The sequence below is a fragment of the Podarcis filfolensis genome (assembly GCF_964270895.1).
Source record: "Podarcis filfolensis genome assembly, chromosome: 4".
In the NCBI taxonomy this organism is placed as follows: domain Eukaryota; kingdom Metazoa; phylum Chordata; class Lepidosauria; order Squamata; family Lacertidae; genus Podarcis; species Podarcis filfolensis.
Genome location: NC_139607.1, coordinates 88,589,285 through 88,608,687, shown reverse-complemented (window position 1 = coordinate 88,608,687; position 19,403 = coordinate 88,589,285). Strand labels below are relative to the sequence as shown.

Genomic DNA, 19,403 nt, shown 5'->3' with positions numbered 1-19,403 from the left:
CTGTGTTATGAAATGATGCCTGTCTAAAAAGTGTGCCACCAGCATGAAAAGTTTGGGAAGCTCTGTGTTAGAGGGAACAATGGGAACAGGAAAAATAACAGCTCAGTCCCCATTGAAAAGACAGAGTAAACAGTACAGAGGCAAGGTAGCTTACAGCTTATTGTGCTGAGTAACTGAGGCTTGAAAAGCTAGATATTCCTAGTGATGGGAGTAGAGCTATCATCAACTCCTTGATTTTTTTTACCTAGATCTGAGGAGTCTGTTTCCCTGCAGATCGATATCATGTAAGCCTGTCATGAGGCAATAAAAAAGAACCAGTCCAGCATCCTTTTCCCCATAGTGGCCAACCAGATGCCTCTAGGAAGCCCATGTGCAACAGAACATAAAGGCAGTAGCCCTCTTCCATTGTTCCTCCCCAGCAACCAATATTATGCCTCCGAATATGGAGGATGAACACAGATATCCTGATGCACAGTAGCAGCAGTCAGAACCCTATACGGATGGAGCCACAGAGACCTCCTATGCCCGGCTTCAGACACGGAAAGTGAAGGAGCCGTTACACTTTCTATTGCTCTACGAAAATCTCCCACACACCAACACAACCTCTGCTGTCTTTTGATGAAGTGGGAGCTTCTCATTTGCTGAGGCAGCTGCTGCATTTGCTTGCTCAGGGGGGATTTGTGTAATCAGGCAAGGACCTCCTGCTTTGAAGAGACAGCCATAAGGGCTGCGGATGAGAGGTTTGTGTGAGGCATGGATGTGAGGACCTTCCTTTTTCCTCTCCCAAGGGCAGGGGAGAAGAAAGGAACCACTGCTCCCACTGCTGCTGCCCCACACAGCCTATCCGCAAGGCCTGTTGAGGACTTGATAACAGGGAAGGCAGAGAAATTCCATACAGTTTGCACTCAAAGGAAACCTTACATGATTCACAAACAGCCTTCAAAATTCGAACTTATCCAAATGTTGCAATGTGATACTGCAGCCAGGTGATATGTACAAAGTGCATTTATTTTTTAAAAAATGAATGTACTGGTGAATGTAACATAAAAATGCATTGCAGCGAGGAAAATGGTTTGCAAAAAATGTACATACTAGGGGAAATTGCATAGAAAAAAAGTGTATGTATTAGGAGAAATATACACTAAAATCCTTATTAATTTTCATGCGGACTTTTCTTAATTCAAACAGATGTGGAAATGTGGAGAACTCAACTTAAGACGGGGAGGAACGAGAAAACCTAAATTGACAGATCCATCCATCCTTAAGTGTCAGACAGATCCCAACCATGGTGGGTGGGAGGGAACATAAGAAGCTGCCTTATGCTGAATCGGGTTATTGGCTCATCTCAGGAATGGCTCTCTTAGTGGGGCAGGAACTGCAGCAATAGCCTCCCAGCAGCTGAGCCTCTGGTGCTTACTGGGAGGAGCAAGGTGGCAGCAGGGTTGGGGCTGTGCAGACACACTGGTGTGTCACAGTAGCTTCCTCAATTAGTGAAAGGTTCTGTTGGACCTAGAAAGAGGCCATGCTTGGCTCCAGATTTGAGCCCCCACCTCCAAAGTTAGTTTCTCCAAATTACAATATGGCCCCCTCCATAGTGTGTCTCTCCCAAACCACAGGCTTACCTAATTGAAAGGTTTGGGTCTGGGAAACTGCCCTCCATTTCAATTTCCTGTGCTACATTGGGAGCTTCAGGGCATGCTGGGAAAATCGTAATGACCAGCAGCTTCTCAGACCAAGGCATGGGCACAGTGGGAGAGCCAAAGCAATGCCAGCAGCTACCCACAGTTGCTAGGTGCTGGCATGCAGCAGAAAGCATTGCTTTTCTCATGGATCAGGAAGAATATCTGCTTATGTTCAATGAAGTTGCAATCAGATGGAGTTGCTGGCTAATTTTAACATAGCACAGATACTGAAAGCAGAAAGCTCCAGTAAGTTTGGTGCTTTGCCATATCCCACGCAGTGAGAAAGACACGAGGAAGGCAAGGGTTATGTGCTGTGATAGTAAAGAAGCTGTGATGCCACTTTAAAAGCACAGAGACCTCCATGGTTAATTAATTATCCCATCAGCAGGTGCAAGGAGTTTGTGCTATCAAAAAAAAAAGGCAATAACATTTTGTGAGTATAACACCGAAACTGAAGGATGTACAGGCACTTCCAGACTGTCGCCATCTTGGTGTGGGACTTAGTCACTTTGCTGACACGTTCAGGCTGTGCAATTATTGTTGAGAGGTCTTGTACAACAGATCCACTGTTGATATCAAGCCTTGTCATTCAGAGGCATTTGGCACTCTCCAGGTGCCCGGCTTGATTCCTTGTTGGCCTCCCCCGTCAGCGACTCCCGGCAAGACAAGGCGAGGTCTTTATCGGCCGATCCTTCTTCAAACGTGAGAAGAACACAGCCACTCCTCCTCCCTCACTCCCTGCCATCCCCAGGGAGGGGAAAGAGACAGACAGAAATGTATTTACATGCCTTTATTTCTGTCTTTCCTCAGTGCAGAGAACAACATGTCTGCACCCTCTTTAGAGCCACAGCAGAGAGAGAAAATAACTCCACCCATGTACCTCCAGTACAGGGTCATGTGCCACTCTGAGCTAACATCCGGTGCTCAGTGCACATAATAGACTTCCCACGGTACAGTCCCAAAACATCAACATCCTGTTTGGCTTTCCAGCCATCTGGAGCACTCAGCAGCATTGCTCCTTTTTCGTAACAACCTCCCCCAAAAGAATCAATGCATGTTGCGGCAAGCAAAGCGTGATTCAGAGAAGAAAACAAACAGTTGTTATACACATAACACTCCCCTGTTGTTTCAGTTCCACCCTTGGAACTACCCGCCACTGGTTTCCCCAGTGTACCTCTCTGGTTGTCTGGCCTCCAAGGAATGAGTGCATCTGCATTACCTTGGCTAGCAACTCTCTGTTGTGTCTTTGTCTCTGACTTAGACACAGCTCCAACCTGTCCTCGGTTGTGTACAACAGCAACACATGCAACAGCTAACTTAGCATACTCTTCTGAGTACCTTTTGGGTGGTTCACCCTTTGTGACTCTCTCAGACCTGCGTATGAGGTGCTGATCCTCTCTGCTCACTGGTTCTGTCTCAGGACTCTTAGGAGAACCAGTTCCAACAGCAAACAGTGGTTCATCCTTCACCTGTGAAGGTCTATCCATTGTGTGAGATTTCCTCTCAATGACTGTGACAATAGAGCTCTCTGAGCTATCACTGTCGCTCTCAGTACCACTGTACTCTGTGAAATCATCATCATCATCTGAATCGTCCTCTGTGGGAAATGTGTGTGCTATCACTCTCTCCTTTTCAGGAGCACTCTCTAGAAATTTTGTGAGAATCACCTGACCAGATTCAGACAAAATTACTCTGTAGAGACCCTTTTCATATCCCACAAAAATGCCTCTGGCATTCTTTACTCCACCTGGAGCTTCTGTCCTCACATGAGACCCAAAAACCTTGAAATGGGCAACAGAAGGTTTTCTCTGGAACAGTTTCTCAAAAGGAGAACTTCCCAACTCTTTTGAAACCTTTCTCACCCACGCATAACTAAACGACATGAGTGACTCCGCCCAGAACTCATGTGGCAGATGTGAACTAAGCAATTGCGCATTCATACCCTTTTGCAATTCTTTGTTCACTTTTACACAAACACCCCTGTTCCACGCTTCCGCTGAAACAGCAATCTTGTGTCTGATCCCCTTCTTCTGCAGGAACCTCTGGAAATCCTGTAAAAGAAAAATCTGCTTCTCATCTGTGAATAGACAATCAATGTTAGCATCATGCATATCTTTAACTTTGTCACAAAACTCCTGAAACCTTTCTAAGGCTTCCTGTGGCTTCTTTAACACATAAACCCAGACAAAGTTAGAGAAATGATCCACACACACAAGATAAAATCTTGCATTGCCTCTAGATGGTTCTAGAGGACCAATCACATCAGCATACACCCGCTGAAACGCTCTGTCGACCCTGGCCACCTTCTTGGTGCTCGTTTTGGTCACACCTGCAAGAGAAATCAAGTTAGACTCAGAATTACATTCCATGTAATCACTTTGGTCAAAAGTCAACAAATACAGTCCATCTTTCTGTCTGGCAGAAAGATATAACTCTCCATCTTTGAAGATCTCGCAGCTCTTATCATCATAGGACAGTTTCAGTCCTTTCTTTGCAATCTGCGAAACACTCAGCAGATTGAACTTCAATTCAGGAACCAAGTAAACATTGTTTATTGTCAAGTTCAGACTCTTAAGATAGACAGTCCCTTTTCCGGTCGCTTCCAGCTCCTGACCGTTGGCCTGTGTCACAGCGAAGCTTTGCTTCTTAAACGATGAAAAGAGTCCTCTGTGTGGGGACATATGAACCGTCGCTGCAGTGTCGATAATAAACGCGTTCCCAACATCTGGCGTGGTTCCTTTCGCCATCAAAGCCCTTGCAGGTTCCACCATAGGCTTGGTATGACCTTTGCCAGACGCCTCAGGCTTTGCTGAGCGGCCCTTCGCTCCTTTCGGCTGGCGTGGCTTCTTGCAGTTCCGCTGAAGATGCCCAGCCTGTCCACAATTGTAGCATCGGACAACGTTCAAAGCTACAGCATCCTCTCCAGTAGCAACATCAGTGGGGGAATTAGAACTCCGTTCTTCCCTCCCCCTGTCCTTTACTTCCAGTGCAGCATGCCGGCTGTGTTCATCCTGAACCACGGCACTCAGGGGCACTCCCCCCTTCTTGGCATCCATGCTGAACTCAAGTCTCAGCTCTTCACCCTCGAGCTAGTTAAAAACCAAAAGCTCCTTTTGAGCTGTCTTTCTGCCTCTCTCTCAGGCAGGCAATCTCCAAGTTCCAAGCTGTCTCAAAGTCAAAACAACTTTCGCTTTCCCGGCTCTGACTGAGCCAGCCCCAGGTGTCAGTAGTTTTCCACTGCCCTGACTGTCGTTGCTTAGCAACTTTCCCCGGGACGGGAATCCTTATCTCACCACAGGAATTCCTGGTATGCAAGCCTTTCTTTCAGAGCTTGTTTTGCCAAACGCAGCTCTATTTTGTGAACCAGAGAATTAAACCATTCTGCATTCACACTTTTAGCCCGATATTCAGCATACCTTTTTGGGGCTCTGTTGCTTGGAAAACACCCCCTCTTGGGGCCAGCCGTCTGTTCAGCTTCTGGCTGCAATTTCAGACGTTATCTTCTTTCCTTGGTGCAGAGGATGGCACACGATCCATCAACCTCTCACCTCTCATGCTGATTCCCATGGATCAGATAACCAGCAGCGTCTGCTACCATATGTTGATATCAAGCCTTGTCATTCAGAGGCATTTGGCACTCTCCAGGTGCCCGGCTTGATTCCTTGTTGGCCTCCCCCGTCAGCGACTCCCGGCAAGACAAGGCGAGGTCTTTATCGGCCGATCCTTCTTCAAACGTGAGAAGAACACAGCCACTCCTCCTCCCTCACTCCCTGCCATCCCCAGGGAGGGGAAAGAGACAGACAGAAATGTATTTACATGCCTTTATTTCTGTCTTTCCTCAGTGCAGAGAACAACATGTCTGCACCCTCTTTAGAGCCACAGCAGAGAGAGAAAATAACTCCACCCATGTACCTCCAGTACAGGGTCATGTGCCACTCTGAGCTAACATCCGGTGCTCAGTGCACATAATAGACTTCCCACGGTACAGTCCCAAAACATCAACATCCTGTTTGGCTTTCCAGCCATCTGGAGCACTCAGCAGCATTGCTCCTTTTTCGTAACATCCACTACCCCCAAAGATAAGAGTTTTAGCAATAAATGTGCTGGAATGTACTGCATAACACTTGATTTAATATGACATCATCTAATCTCCATGCAGGGACGCGGGTGGCACTTTGGGTTAAACCACAGAGCCTAGGACTTGCTGATCAGAAGGTCGGTGGTTCAAATCCCCACGACGGGGTGAGCTCCTGTTGCTCAGTCCCTGCTCCTGCCAACCTAGCAGTTCGAAAGCATGTCAACGTGCAAGTAGATAAATAGGTACCGCTCCGGCGGGAAGGTAAACGGCGTTTCCATGCGCTGCTCTAGTTCACCAGAAGTGGCTTAGTCATGCTGACCACATGACCCGGAAGCTCGGCCAATAAAGCGAGATGAGCGCCGCAACCCCAGAGTCGGTCACGACTGGACCTAATGGTCAGGGGTCCCTTTACCTTTACCTTTAATCTCCATGCAAACAAATTGGAACCATTGTTGATTAAGTAGCCAACATCGTCTAATCTTCTTGCAAGCAAATCAGGATGAGTGTTCATTAAACAGGTCACCAAGAAGCACCCATTGTGCCTGGGAAGGCAGAGTACAACATAGGACAGTGTGCACACAGCTCTCTTCAGAGCAACAGCAGTCCATGTGATTGGTAGGCATTATGGATGCTTTGGACTGGACAGATCTAATACCAGAAGCCTGTCCTTCCTTCCTTGCCTGATCAGCAAAACAGTAGCCTTTGCCTAGTGTTCTCCAGCTTCTCTTTCAAGCTGCATTTCCAGCAACTGGCTTCAGGGTCCCTGGAATGAAGAAGGTAGCACCCAAGTGTAGGTCTGAATCCAACAAACACACCTTGGTCTGGCTCTGGCAATGTGGTAGAAAGTGTTGAGTGAACATGTCTGTCAGTGGCTACCCCAGTTATTGTTAGGATTTTTATCCGAGCTGCTCCAGCAAGTGGTACTGTTGTTATGTGTTTTGTATACATCATGTGAATGTCTGAGAGAGCATGAGACAGGAAGTCTGAGTACTGTTGGAAGTTAGTTTCACTTCTAAAAGTGTTGCTGTTCTGTGCTGGTGCTCAAAGAGCACAGACGTGTTGATGGAGTCTTTGTATTATAGACTGTAAATAAATTAGTTTTAGAGCTCTTTCTTCTGCAGTGATATGCCAGAAGACGAGTGTGCTCCTCTCAGGAAAGAGGAGTCGCTTATCACCGGTCTCTCTGGACTGAGGGAGATTTACAGCCAGAGAGGACCACCAGAGAGATGCCCCAATGACTTGGGAAGTTGGCAGCCTTCCCAGGCGTGTTTCCAACAGTTATCATGTCTACATGCTGCATGAGTGGTAGACCTCTGAATACCAGTTGGCAGGGAGTAGGAGAACAAGGAGAGGACTAATGCCCCCATGTCTTGCTTGTGGACTACCCAAGAGACAATTGGCTGGCCACTCGGTGAAGCAGGAAGCTGCACTCGATACAGGCCTTTGGTCTGATTCTGCATTTCTTATGATTGCAAAACCCATGAGTTGTCAAAACCTTGGCCTGCCACCACCCGTCCTATGTGTTAAGTCAAAAGTTGTTGAATGCAAAATTTGTGCATTGCGTAAGAACCAAAGAAGGAAGAGAAAAATCCGGTGGTTTGCTTCAACTAAAATCAATGGCTTTGCATTAACTATTTGAAGAACAAAGCATGCTTGCGTCAACTGATAATGATCTTGGGCACATCCTTTTATAGAATCATTTCACTATGTCCTTGGGACAAGCAAACGTTCAAAAATACGTATCCTCCTGAGAATTTCAAGTGGAATGTAGCTCGAGCCAGTGTGGTGTAGTGGTTAAGAGCAGTGGACTCGTAATCTGGGGAACCGGGTTCGCGTCTCCGCTCCTCCACATGCAGCTGCTGGGTGACCTTGGGCCAGTCACACTTCCTTGAAGTCTCTCAGCCCCACTCACCTCACAGAGTGTTTGTTGTGGGGGAGGAAGGGAAAGGAGAATGTTAGCCGCTTTGAGACTCCTGAGGGTAGTGATAAAGCGGGATATCAAATCCAAACTCTTCTTCTCTTCTTCTTCAAGCAAGAGAGCTTTCCCATATCCCATAAAGAGGGAAGAGGAGATTGGGCAATTCCATTCTGTGATATTCCTTTTGCTCAGTTCTTAGGTCGTGAACCATTTTGAAAGTGAAATTGCATTGCAGCAACAAAGCAATGGTAATAGTAACAACAAATGGCGAGAATGATGTTGACTCTGGTTTCATTTCTCCCCTCATTTTCCAATCAATTGATTTTAGGCGAACTCAAAACCTTAGCCCCGTTAGACCGCGAGAAGATCCCTGTGTACAACCTGATTGCAAGGGCAACGGACGGAGGAGGCAGGTTTTGTCAGTCCGAAATCCATCTCATCCTGGAAGATGTTAATGATAACCCACCAGCGTTTTCTTCTGACCATTACACTGCATGTGTCTATGAGAACACGGCCACTAAAGCTTTGCTGACGAGAGTCCAAGCCAACGATCCTGATGTAGGTAAGTCAATAAGACTGCAATGGACGCAAACCACAAATATTTTGTAGGTTGGCAGAGCTTGCAAAGCTCTGTCCTTTGCCTACATTCTTCTTCTACTTTCTACTTTCTTACACTAGTAATATCGGAACACTAGTAACATCGGAACATAAGAAAGTGTCTTAGCTGGACCATTGGTCCATGTAGCTCAATATTGTCTACACAGACTGCCAGCAGCTCTCCAGGGTATCATACTAGGGACATTGCCAGCCCTCCCCAGAGATGCTGGTAATTCAATCTGAGACCTTCCTCATAAGGAACATGTGCTGTACCACTGAGCTACAGTTTGTGTTAAAACCAATATAGAATGCAGCATACAGCCTTTGAATTCCTTGTAAACACAATGTTCTTCTTCTCAAATCTTAACTTGCACGATGATTTCAGAGTACCAAAGTTTTGTTTTTTCAATATGAATTATTCAAAACTTGAGATTCGTATTTTGAAATCCAAACTTTCAGAATAACAGTAAGGGATTCTTTGAACTTGGAATTTCAGGTTAAATGTTGGTGTTTAGATCTCGGGTTCAGACATTTTTAGCGCTTGGAAATGCAAGTGTAAAATTCTTGCAAAATTTTATTGCATCTGCAGTTCTCTACTTTTGTGATGCCGTAAGCCAGGGCACTTGATGTCCGAAATAAGTGATTACGGCAGTTCAGAAGAAAGCTTGGAGTCAGCAGCTTTTATGGTAATGATTACTAGTAGAGACATCACTTGAAGCTTTGATTCTATAATTTTCATCCTGCAGACCTTCAATTCTCCATACTGATTAGCTATTAGGGTCAAATGCTAGTAGCGCAAAATGCTAGTAATGAAACATGACAGTATTGATATGTGGATATTAAAAGGGAGATCTCTTGATTCAGCACTCTGCTAATACAGCGATAAATCTTTCCATACTGAAGACATGAAGCCATCATACACACTTGCCGTTTGCAAACATGCCCTGCACTTGGTTTTATGGTGCACTTTAAAAGTTTATTTCTGTTACAGAAGAGTGGGGAGGGGGCAGAGTCAAGAGGGCAGCTTCTAATTATTAGTTTGAGGAAAGTTACTAAAGTTTTTACGATGCACGGGGGGGGGGGGAATGGGAAGCATCCTGTGAAAGAGACAAAAAAAAAATCCAATCTCAAGATGCTGCAGAAAGAGTAATTCATGTTTTTATTAGTGACTAATGAGAACAGGCCTTCCTGGGCGGGGGGTGTTCTGCAAGAAATGGTACAACAATTAATAAGCTGTACTTAAAACATATGAAAATCTCCAAATACAATCTCAAAAGTAACATATTTATATAAACTCTCATTACTATCATTCGCACAGAAATTCCATTGTCAATAATAGTGTTGTCTCCATATCTTGTAGGAAAAAGCCTGTTCTCTATAAAGGGTCTTGGGCACTCTCTTTTTTTATATTAAAAAGTGCATTACTCTTTCTTCAACATCCTGAGATTGGTTCTCTCTTTTTTGTCTTTCGGGATTTTTAAAACCCTGAAGTAGGGAAATCCTGGGGAGAAAGACCTCCCTACCACCCCTATATATAATTAGAAGAAGGTTTGTCTCATCAGAACTACATCAATCAGGCAGCTGGTGGTAATCCAAGTAGCCACAACCAGGTAAACTAATTAAATGCTTCACAGACATGCTCCTCATACCTTTTCTCTATGTCAAAGGGGGAAAAATGTCTATGAAATAATAATAATAATAATAATAATAATAATAATAATAATAATAAATTTTATTTATATCCCGCCCTCCCCAGCCGAAGCTGGGCTCAGGGCGGCTAACAACAATCAAATAATCAAACAATCAAATAAACCAACATTCTAAAAATATTTCATTATAAAAATTAATTAAAATCAAGTTGATGGCAACCATTAAGCAAAACTCTGTGCAGGTTGCCAGAGGAGGGAGTCAGGCTGCGCCCTGACCAAAGGCCTGGTGGAACAGCTCTGTCTTGCAGGCCCTGCGGAAAGATGTCAGGTCCCGCAGGGCCCTAGTCTCTTGTGACAGAGCGTTCCACCAGATTGGAGCCGCAGCCGAGAAGGCCCTGGCTCTAGTTGAGGCCAGCCTAACCTCTCTGAGGCCTGGGACCTTCAGGATGTTTTTATTTGCAGACCGTAGATTTCTTTGTGGGGCATACCAGGAGAGTAACCTTAACCTTAAGTAACCTTAAGACATCAGTTCCTTTCAAACATCACACAAAACCATGGTAGTTTGTGCCAGCCTTCACAAGCCAATGCCCTTGAGATGTTTTGAACTATACTCCTATCAGCTCCTGCCACAATGGCCTCTCAAAAGTCTCCAGCCTATCTCTGGGCAATAAAACTGGAGGAACAATTTCACCATATTTCTCTGTGTCAGGGGAAAGAAATTGTACAAGAGTTTCTCAGGGATGAGAGCTTCTTGGGGAGTTTCTTGGCAAAAACTCTGTAGAATGGCCTTTTTCTGGGGAAGCGAGGAAAGGGGGGAAATATTGGGGGGGGTGTTTCCCTTTCAGAAAAAAACAACACTATCCTGAGAATATTTGGCTCAGCTCTATAATTTCTTGTTATATATAGAGAAGCATCCAGTTGTTCAGTTCCCCTTCCTTGTTGAGGTAGTACAACCGAGGCATAGGTTTATCACCTCAGTGAAAACGTAGCTCAGAGATGTGCAGGAAAGGGACCCACAAATTTACTCAGTAGCCCACTGTGATTTTGAGCTTGGAAGAGGATGGTCATAGGTGTTGATGGCTGACTAATCTTCAGAACTGCATCGCTGGATGAGAAGTTCTTTCTACTCCAGCATTTTCTCTCCAGTGGTGTTGCAAACCATCTCCTCTTGCTTATCCCTGCACCTGGTTATGAGAGATGTTCTCTGTCTTACTCTCAACATTTTTGTCTTCATGTGGAAGGAAAATACAACAAATCGCAAAGGATCTCAAACCCATTATAAGGCATGCTATATGTTTCTCCTCATTACATCTCAGACCAGGAGAAATGGATCGCATGTGACGTCTCCATACCAAACAGTTACTAAAACGAAATCTTCCAAATCCTCACTGACAAATAAAAAATCCAAGCTATCTGTAACCCCATATTTATGTGCCGTATAACCCACCAATGCCTTCTCTTGAGGCCACGGGGAATTCTAGCAATACAAATAAATAACAATGATGATGGATGATAAAGCCATCATTTAAATGCCTTGCATTTGTGATGGCTTCTGAATGCTCGGCCACATATCCTCTGTGTATCAGAATAGACAGATAATAAAATCATCATTTAAATGCCACATACTTTTAATGACTTCTGAGTGTTTGGAAATATATCCTATGTGTATTGACCCTGCAGATGATAAATGGTAAAATTATTGTTTAAATACCATTTGGGCTTAATGACTTTTTCTAGGCTTATGACACTGTCTCGGTTATATTAAGAAGGGTGGTTTTTCTTCTTCTTGTCAAGTCTTCTTCCATAGAGGGTGATCTAATCTTTCGTAATGCAATTTAAGCGAGAGTCCGTGTTCTGTTTTTGCGGCTGCTCGTTACGAATATGGTTGGAGGAAACGGAGTCCCCCAGATCCCTCTGGTGAAGCAGCTGCACTTCTGCCATATCAGGCAGAAAACAAAAGTAATTTTCTGTTGCTTTTGATCATCTCTCCCCCCCCTTCTTTTTAATTTTTTTTTTACCATGCATTCCTGTCACTGCGAAAAGACATAAAATACCGACACAAAATTTTAAATTAACAGAATATGCCTGGGAGGAAGATCAGTAGCTCTGGTGTGTCTGATTAATGTCAAGCTTTTAAGTTTCTGCTTTCGAACAATGGGGCCGCAATTCTGCAACTGCCTCTGAGGATAAGGAATCACCAGCTTCGGTACATTGTCACTGTTCTTTGTTTGCTGTTTCCGTTGCTGGGCTGTACAAATAAATACATCAACATGGGAACGTATATGGCTTTGCTTTGGCATTTGCGTTTAATTAGGTTTCAAGTAGCTATCCCGCTACAGTGGAAAGAAATTTGGCAATCACAACAATACTTTCCCTTCAGGTCTCGAGTCAGCTTCAGCATACGACTCCCTGTAATTCGGGAAGTGGCTGTGGTTGGCTCTCTTGTTTAGCAGACATCTCCAACCCTGAGTGTTAACAGAGAAGGATGGGCACCCAGAGACAAGACACTTTGAAATAAGAGCAGTTCCAAGTGGCAGCTTCCCTGGCAATGGAAAACAGGAAGTGCCTCAAAGGAGCTGCCATTTTGAACTGTGAACAGTTGCTATGTTGCCCCAGGGTGGTCCTGCTAGCCTGTTCAGCACAATCTGTAGAGGAGATCTCAGATTGCAAAACGGGTTTCTTTTAATAGATGTGAGTGTGATGCGTTGTGCTTTATTTCTCCCATTTTTCTTCTCCCACTTTATCTCAGCGGCTTCATTGGTCACACCTTGTCCCTTGCCTCTTACAACGTGGGCAGTGGTTTTTGTTTATTCTCTTTGTCTTTCTTCCTCCTGCCGAGTTTGGTAATTAGAACGTTGACTTAATAGTCATTGTCAGGCAGCCTGATACCTGAGGCAGAAAATCCAAACAGCACCCATCCCCTATGGGAATGAAAACAATATGCAAAATAACTGACAATTTTACTATCTTCCACAGTGCTCAAAAATCTATTGCCCGAGGGATGCCATCTCATCTTGCTTAATGGTGGTGCCAGCCCTTATCACCACAACTTAAAAGAAGTGCAGTTAACTCTGTTCCAGTGCCTGATGTAAACACAGAGCTCTGATTGGCCTATTGCACCAGCCCTTTCCAGGGCTGCCTGAGCACAGGAGGGAAGAAAAACGTGTAGGAGGCTGGCGACACATGTCCCACCCCGATGCCCCTGTACACATTGCCACCCCCAACCTTCACATGTTTACGTGAAGTCTTCTAAGCACATCAGCAGGGTTCCTGATCATGAAGAGGCTTCTCAGTACATTTAGTCAAACACGCACAGGTGTCTCCTTTAGACCTTCCAGCACAATCTGGGCAGCGTACCTGCCCAGTTTGCACAGGATTCTTGGGGCAGGATTCTTGTACGCATAACCCCTCCTCTCCAGACACACTTTTTGGCCTCATACGTTCTGGTGGGATGGCCAAAGACAGCTCTGTGTCACAGTTCACTGGGAATGGGCATCCCAAGCGGTACAGGGATCAGAGGAGAGAACAAGCTGTCAGCTTGGCAGTCTGTGTAGTCTAAAGCAGGAAAAAAGAAAAACACCTTGTTCTGGAACTAAGGAGTGGCACTTCAAGCTTGGCGCAAAAGGTTACATTGCAGAGGCAGGGTGAGGAGATCAGCAATCATGCCCTCTTGTCTGGCACATTATCACACTAGGAAACAAATTGCTTCAGCTGAGGGACAGACCATGGCCTAAAGGTGGCATTGTATTAGCTCCCTGGGTCAGCTGACTGGGTGCCAAATCAACTGACAGAGCTTGTAAGGCTGCCCAGATGGTGCCTCTGCATACCACCATGCAGCCTGAGGCTCCTTCAGCTGCCTCAGTGGTGCAGGAACTTGGTGTGGCGATCACACAGGGTCCCCAGATGTTTCACTGTCTATTGATCCCACCCAGGCCCTACCTGGTACAATACTGAGTCCAGTCAGGGTTAAATTGAAACATAAACTTCTGTTTATTTATTGCAGTTTAACAAGTGTGCGGTTTCATAAACGGTATCGGTCAATTACAATCATGGGGGTGCCTATCCAGACCTATAACTTCCGCTACGCGCTCTCACTTACTAAACCACCTCTCAGATATTTACTTGTCTTCTTAGCCCCTAACTGTTCCTGACTCAGCTTATATCGCTACACTAACTCAACCTACCCACAAACTCTATCCCAATTCACTCCCACTCCAATCAACCACCCAACGAACTCCTCCCTTTGCCTCTCCCAGATCTGGTTTTATAGTCCCTCTGACTCCACCCCCCTGGGTCCTGATTGGGTAACCTGTTTAACTATTTCCCCTCCACCACTCTCATATGTTAACGTCACACTTGGCCTCTGGGAATTCCAGTTTGCCACCTTGCCCTCACCCACCACCATCTTGCTCTGTTCAACATGGACTCTGTTCATGTTTCTGTGTCTCTGTGTCCTTTTTTGAAATGCAAGCATAATTGGATCTCGTCTCATGAAATGCTGAAATGATTTCTCTCTTCTGGACTCTTATTTCTCACAGGGCAGATGTTACAACATTGGTCTCCTTAATTAACAGCATCTTCTGTTTCTTCTTCTTTTCTTTTTAGGTGTGAACAGAAAGATTGTCTACTCCCTAGCAGATTCTTCAGGCGGCTTTTTCTCTGTGGACAAATCCTCGGGAATCATCATCTTGGAGCATCCACTGGACAGAGAACTCCAGCCATCGTATAATGTCACTGTCAAAGCCACAGACCAGAGCATTGTGCAGACCCTGTCCTCGTTCGCCACGGTGACCATTACGGTTCTGGACATTAACGACAACCCTCCGGTCTTTGAGAGGAGAGACTACCTTGTTTCGGTGCCCGAGGACACCTCGCCCAGCGCTGAAGTTCTCTCCGTTTTTGCCACAAGCAAAGACATTGGTACAAATGCAGAGATCACCTACATCATCAGGTCTGGGAATGAAAAGGGGAAATTCAGGATCAATTCAAAGACAGGTATGTAAGGGAAGGGAAGTGTTAAAGAAAAGTATTTAAGTTTTACTGTTTAAATTTCTATCCTGGAGGTTCAGGAAAGTAGAAGGAGACATAACAGGAGCATCAGAAGACTGGTTGTGTTGTGTGTGTTACTTTGATCATATTCACATGCTTTTGTAAAACACTCTTTGCAGCAATCCTATAAAGTACCCTAGTAATGTTACTGTTACCATATGACATATGGGTGGAACTGGCATTGACCAATGATGGTTCATGGTGTATCGACATTCAAAATGCAAACTTTTTGGCATGTAGCACATGCTAGAGATCAAGGATAAGTTTGTTCTGCATTTTTAAGTGAACCAACCTTAATTTGCATCTCCTGAACTAATCTGCCAGTTGGAACATCAATTATCCGCCGGATTTCATACTTCTCTGGATCGTCTGATAACAGCTCTTGGCTCAAAAAACATAACAAAGTACATTTTTAAAAGCATAACAGGCTGGAATGTGTTCAGAAATAGGTACATGGAGATAAAATGTGCATCTAAATGCTTTTCTGTGGTAATACTATCATGGAGATAGTGGTTAAAGTGTTGCATTAGGATCTAGGAGACCAGGGTTCAAGCCATGGCCATGAGTTTGGGCCAATAACTGCTTCTTAGCCTCTATCTCTCTGTGATCTTTTAGAAATCGGCAGGATGTTTTAAATTTAGTTCTTTTTCCTCTTGGTTTTAATGTAACTGTGTGGAGGGTTATCTATATGTCTGTTTGGTTGTGGTTCATATTGGGTTGCCCTGGACAACATAAAGCAACAAACAAACAAACAAACAAACAAACAAACAAACAAACAAACAAAACAGATAATAGTGGTTAGGGCCACAGCTGGTGAAAATCTCTTTAAAAACAGTACATTATTCAATCTCATCAATCACCCATAGGCTTCAGTATAATTATCCAAAGTCAAGGTGTTTAAATCATGCACCGAAACAAGATAAATACTTGGAATTATAAAAAGTAGGTATACCAAGATACAGAACCAGTCTTACGCAAGGCCAGATAATGCTTACTCCTTTAGTTTCTTGTTGCAGTATATACATCCTAGTGAGGAGGATAATTATTTTCAAGAAATCATTAAGAAGCCGTAGGGTAGTATAACAACATGTGCCTACCACCACCAGTCAGAAGTTAACACAACGGTGTAGTTAATTGTGAACACAACGGAAAATCTTCCCACAGCTATAAAACACCTGGGTGAAGATGAAGCCATTTCTGAGATACTTTCGACTAGACAGAGAAAAATAAATTAATAACACCGTAATTCAAATAGCCACAATGGCTAATGATTAAAATAACTGACAATTCAATGCTATACATTTAGCATACAAATGCAGTATAAACTATAATATAGGACGCAAGTTTCATTCTTCGTTCAATCCACCTGGCATAGAGGCCTTCAAGGTGAAAATCTCAATTTCCTTTTCCTTTTTTTTTTTTTTTTAAGAATCCAGGGACATCAGTGAGCTGTCAGTGACTTAATCATACCTCTGTCAGGTCAAACAGCAAAGAGTAAAATGGACTTGCCAGTTAATCCTTACTGAAATCAGCAGATAGCAGTGCTTAGGAAAAACTGAAAATGCATTGTGAAATCCTTTCAGGTTTTGTCTTTGCATCCTTCAGCCAACTTTGCTGGCCTACATTTCCCCTCACTTTGGGATGGTGTAATTGACCAGGTTCATATCTTCAGGCTCATGGCAGGTGAATCTGTCGATTTTGGCTTCTCTCATTAAGTTCGGCTCACCTCGTTTCAACATCTGTTTGAAATCGTTTTTAAAGTTCACATGAAAATTTGTCACATCTCCACTAACACAGACATTTTTCTTCGTAGTTTTGTGTAATACACACATTTTACCTAATACAGTGGTGCCTCGCAAGACGAAATTAATTCGTTCCGCAAGTTTTTTCTTCTTGCAAGTTTTTCGTCTTGCGAAGCACGGTTTCCCATAGGAATGCATTGAAAATCAATTAATGCGTTCCTATGGAGACCGCTTGCCAGGCTGGCGGTGCGGAGAAGGGCTTTTCTCCCCACCGCAAGCCTTCAGGACAGGTCCGGGAACAGAGGGGAAGGCGCGCAGCGCTTCTCCTCCGTTCCCGGGGCTTGCGGTGGGAGGAGGGTTTTTCCTCCCCACCGCCAACATTCAGAACAGCATTCTGAATGTTGGCGGTGGGAAGGAAAACCCTCCTCCCACCGCAAGTCTTCAGGACAGCCATCCGAAGGCTGGCGCGGGGAGAAGGTCTCTCCGCCCCACCGCCAGCCTTCGGAGGAGCCTTCCGAAGGCTGGCGCGGGGAGAAGGTCTCTCCGCCCCACCGCCAGCCTTCGGAGGAGGTCCAAGGACAGTGGGGAAGACACGCTGCGCTTCCCCGCTGTCCTGGAGATTTCCCTATGGGCTTTCGTCTTGCGAAGGAAGCCCATAGGGAAATTCGTTTTGCGAAGCGCCTCCAAAACGGAAAACCCTTTCGTCTAGCGGGTTTTTCGTCTTGCGAGGCGTTCGTCTTGCGGGGCACCACTGTATACACGTTTGTGTAATATATACTTGATCTATTATTTCACTTTAACAATAAAAACATAAATAAATTAAGGCCGATGCAGATGCAGACTGAGATTACCACCTCCACTGAAAAGGCTTGTTGCAAAAGGAAGGTCTGCAATAGGAGGGAAAACAGCAGTTTTCCCCAATAGTGCATCTTTGTATGTTATTTTCACTAATGTGCATTTTTGTGCACAATTCTCCTAATGTACACAAATTCGTACACAACTTTTGGCTGGAGAACTATCGCTAAATACAAAGAAGTGTGGATTCTGAAGGAAAGCTGCATTTTATTTATTTTTTGCGTTTTGGTGCAGGAAATGTGGATTTGGGTCACATTAAAATGTGAAGCAAACTAATTTCCCCTCCCCGTCTTCTTCTGGGTCCCACAGAACCGTGTACTCAATTTGTCAATATTCAGCCACCCTATTATAGTTACCAAAGCAAGAGAAAGGGAGAAATAGCCCTTGACCCACATACGGGGGGGGGGGGGGGGGTCCAGAAAACCTAGTTTGGTGCAGTGAATTATTTATTATTGGTTTTATTTAAAACAGTTCTGTCCCGACCTTCAGAACTGTCAGGGTGGTTCGTAATAATTCATAAAGCACCTGTTTGCAGCTGTAAAAGGCAGCGCTGAACATTATCAGAGCAGAAGTTTAAAAACGCATTAAGAGATTAAAAACCCGGGTTAATGAAAAGGGTATATGACAGGCACCAAGGGACGCAGGTGGCGCTGTGGGTTAAACCACAGAGCCTAGGGCTTGCTGATCAGAAGGTCGGCGGTTCGAATCCCCGTGACGGGGTGAGCTCCTGTTGATCGGTCCCTGCTCCTGCCAACCTAGCAGTTCAAAAGCACATCAAAGTGCAAGTAGATAAATAGGTACCGCTCGTGCGGGAAGGTAAACGGCATTTCCGTGTGCTGCTCTGGTTCACCAGAAGCGGCTTAGTCATGCTGGCCACATGACCCGGAAGCTCCCTTGGCCAATAAAGCGAGATCAGCGCCACAACCCCAGAGTTGGTCACGACTGGACCTAATGGTCAGGGGTCCCTTTACCTTTATATGACAGGCACCAGGTGAGCTTGCCTGGGAAGAGAGTTCCACAAGCATGGTGCCACAACCCAAAAAGGCTTCCCTCACTTCTGATAGTGTGGGCACCAATAGGAGGGTCTCCATGGATGATCATATGAGAGGAGGTGTTCCCCTCATGCCAGGTTGCAAACTGTTTGAAAGATAAGCACCAGCACTTTGAAAAATTTGAAAAATGTCTTCACTTGTCTCCAGAAAGTACAAACAGCAGGCCATAACCACATATTGTAGCTGTGAATCCCATTGGTTTGGGCAAGTGCCCTTTCTTGATCAGATCAAGATATACCAAGGAGTGACAACCTTTTGCTTCTCCAGGCAGATTATTTCCACATGTCTATAGGGTCTGTCTTTTCCTTTTGAGAACCATTGACCTAAAATAACGAGTTGATCTTTCTCTATACTCCTCTGTCTGGCAGTTCCTCTCTTCCCTTGGTCATGAAAACTCATTTCTTACTCTGAAGTGTGTGGTTTTATTTTTTTAAAAAATACTACTCAAGTGCACCTTAAGGTTTATTATTTAGGAGAGCTTAATGGCATTAGCATATCAACACCCCTGGAATGGGTACGGAAAATAATGGTTAAAGCTGTATTTTACAATGAAGGCAAGAAGATAAATCAATAAAATAGCCGGGGTGACGTTTAATCACCAGAGAAGGAGGGGGAAAGGCATTTATTATGCATTAATGTGTGACAGCTCCCTTATCAGCAGCTCGGTGGCAGAAACCGAAGATTCCAGGCTGTCTTATAATTATGTAAAATGCCCGATCGAGGCTTTTAAAAGGAAATCTCCTTATCCATGGACCAATGACAAATACCGTATTTTTTGCTC

The 19,403-nt window shown here is 44.7% G+C and overlaps 1 protein-coding gene across 11 annotated transcripts in view; it reads left to right on the top strand.

The window, feature by feature from the left end:
• Positions 1–19,403, top strand: part of FAT3 (FAT atypical cadherin 3) — a 455,041-nt gene that overhangs the window by 379,396 nt on the left and 56,242 nt on the right. For all 11 annotated transcript variants that reach the window (XM_083609369.1, XM_083609376.1, XM_083609374.1 and 8 more), the window contains 2 exons: positions 8,007–8,240; positions 14,530–14,919. In XM_083609369.1, the coding sequence (XP_083465495.1) occupies positions 8,007–8,240; positions 14,530–14,919 (624 nt within the window). The remainder of the gene's footprint in view (positions 1–8,006; positions 8,241–14,529; positions 14,920–19,403) is intronic.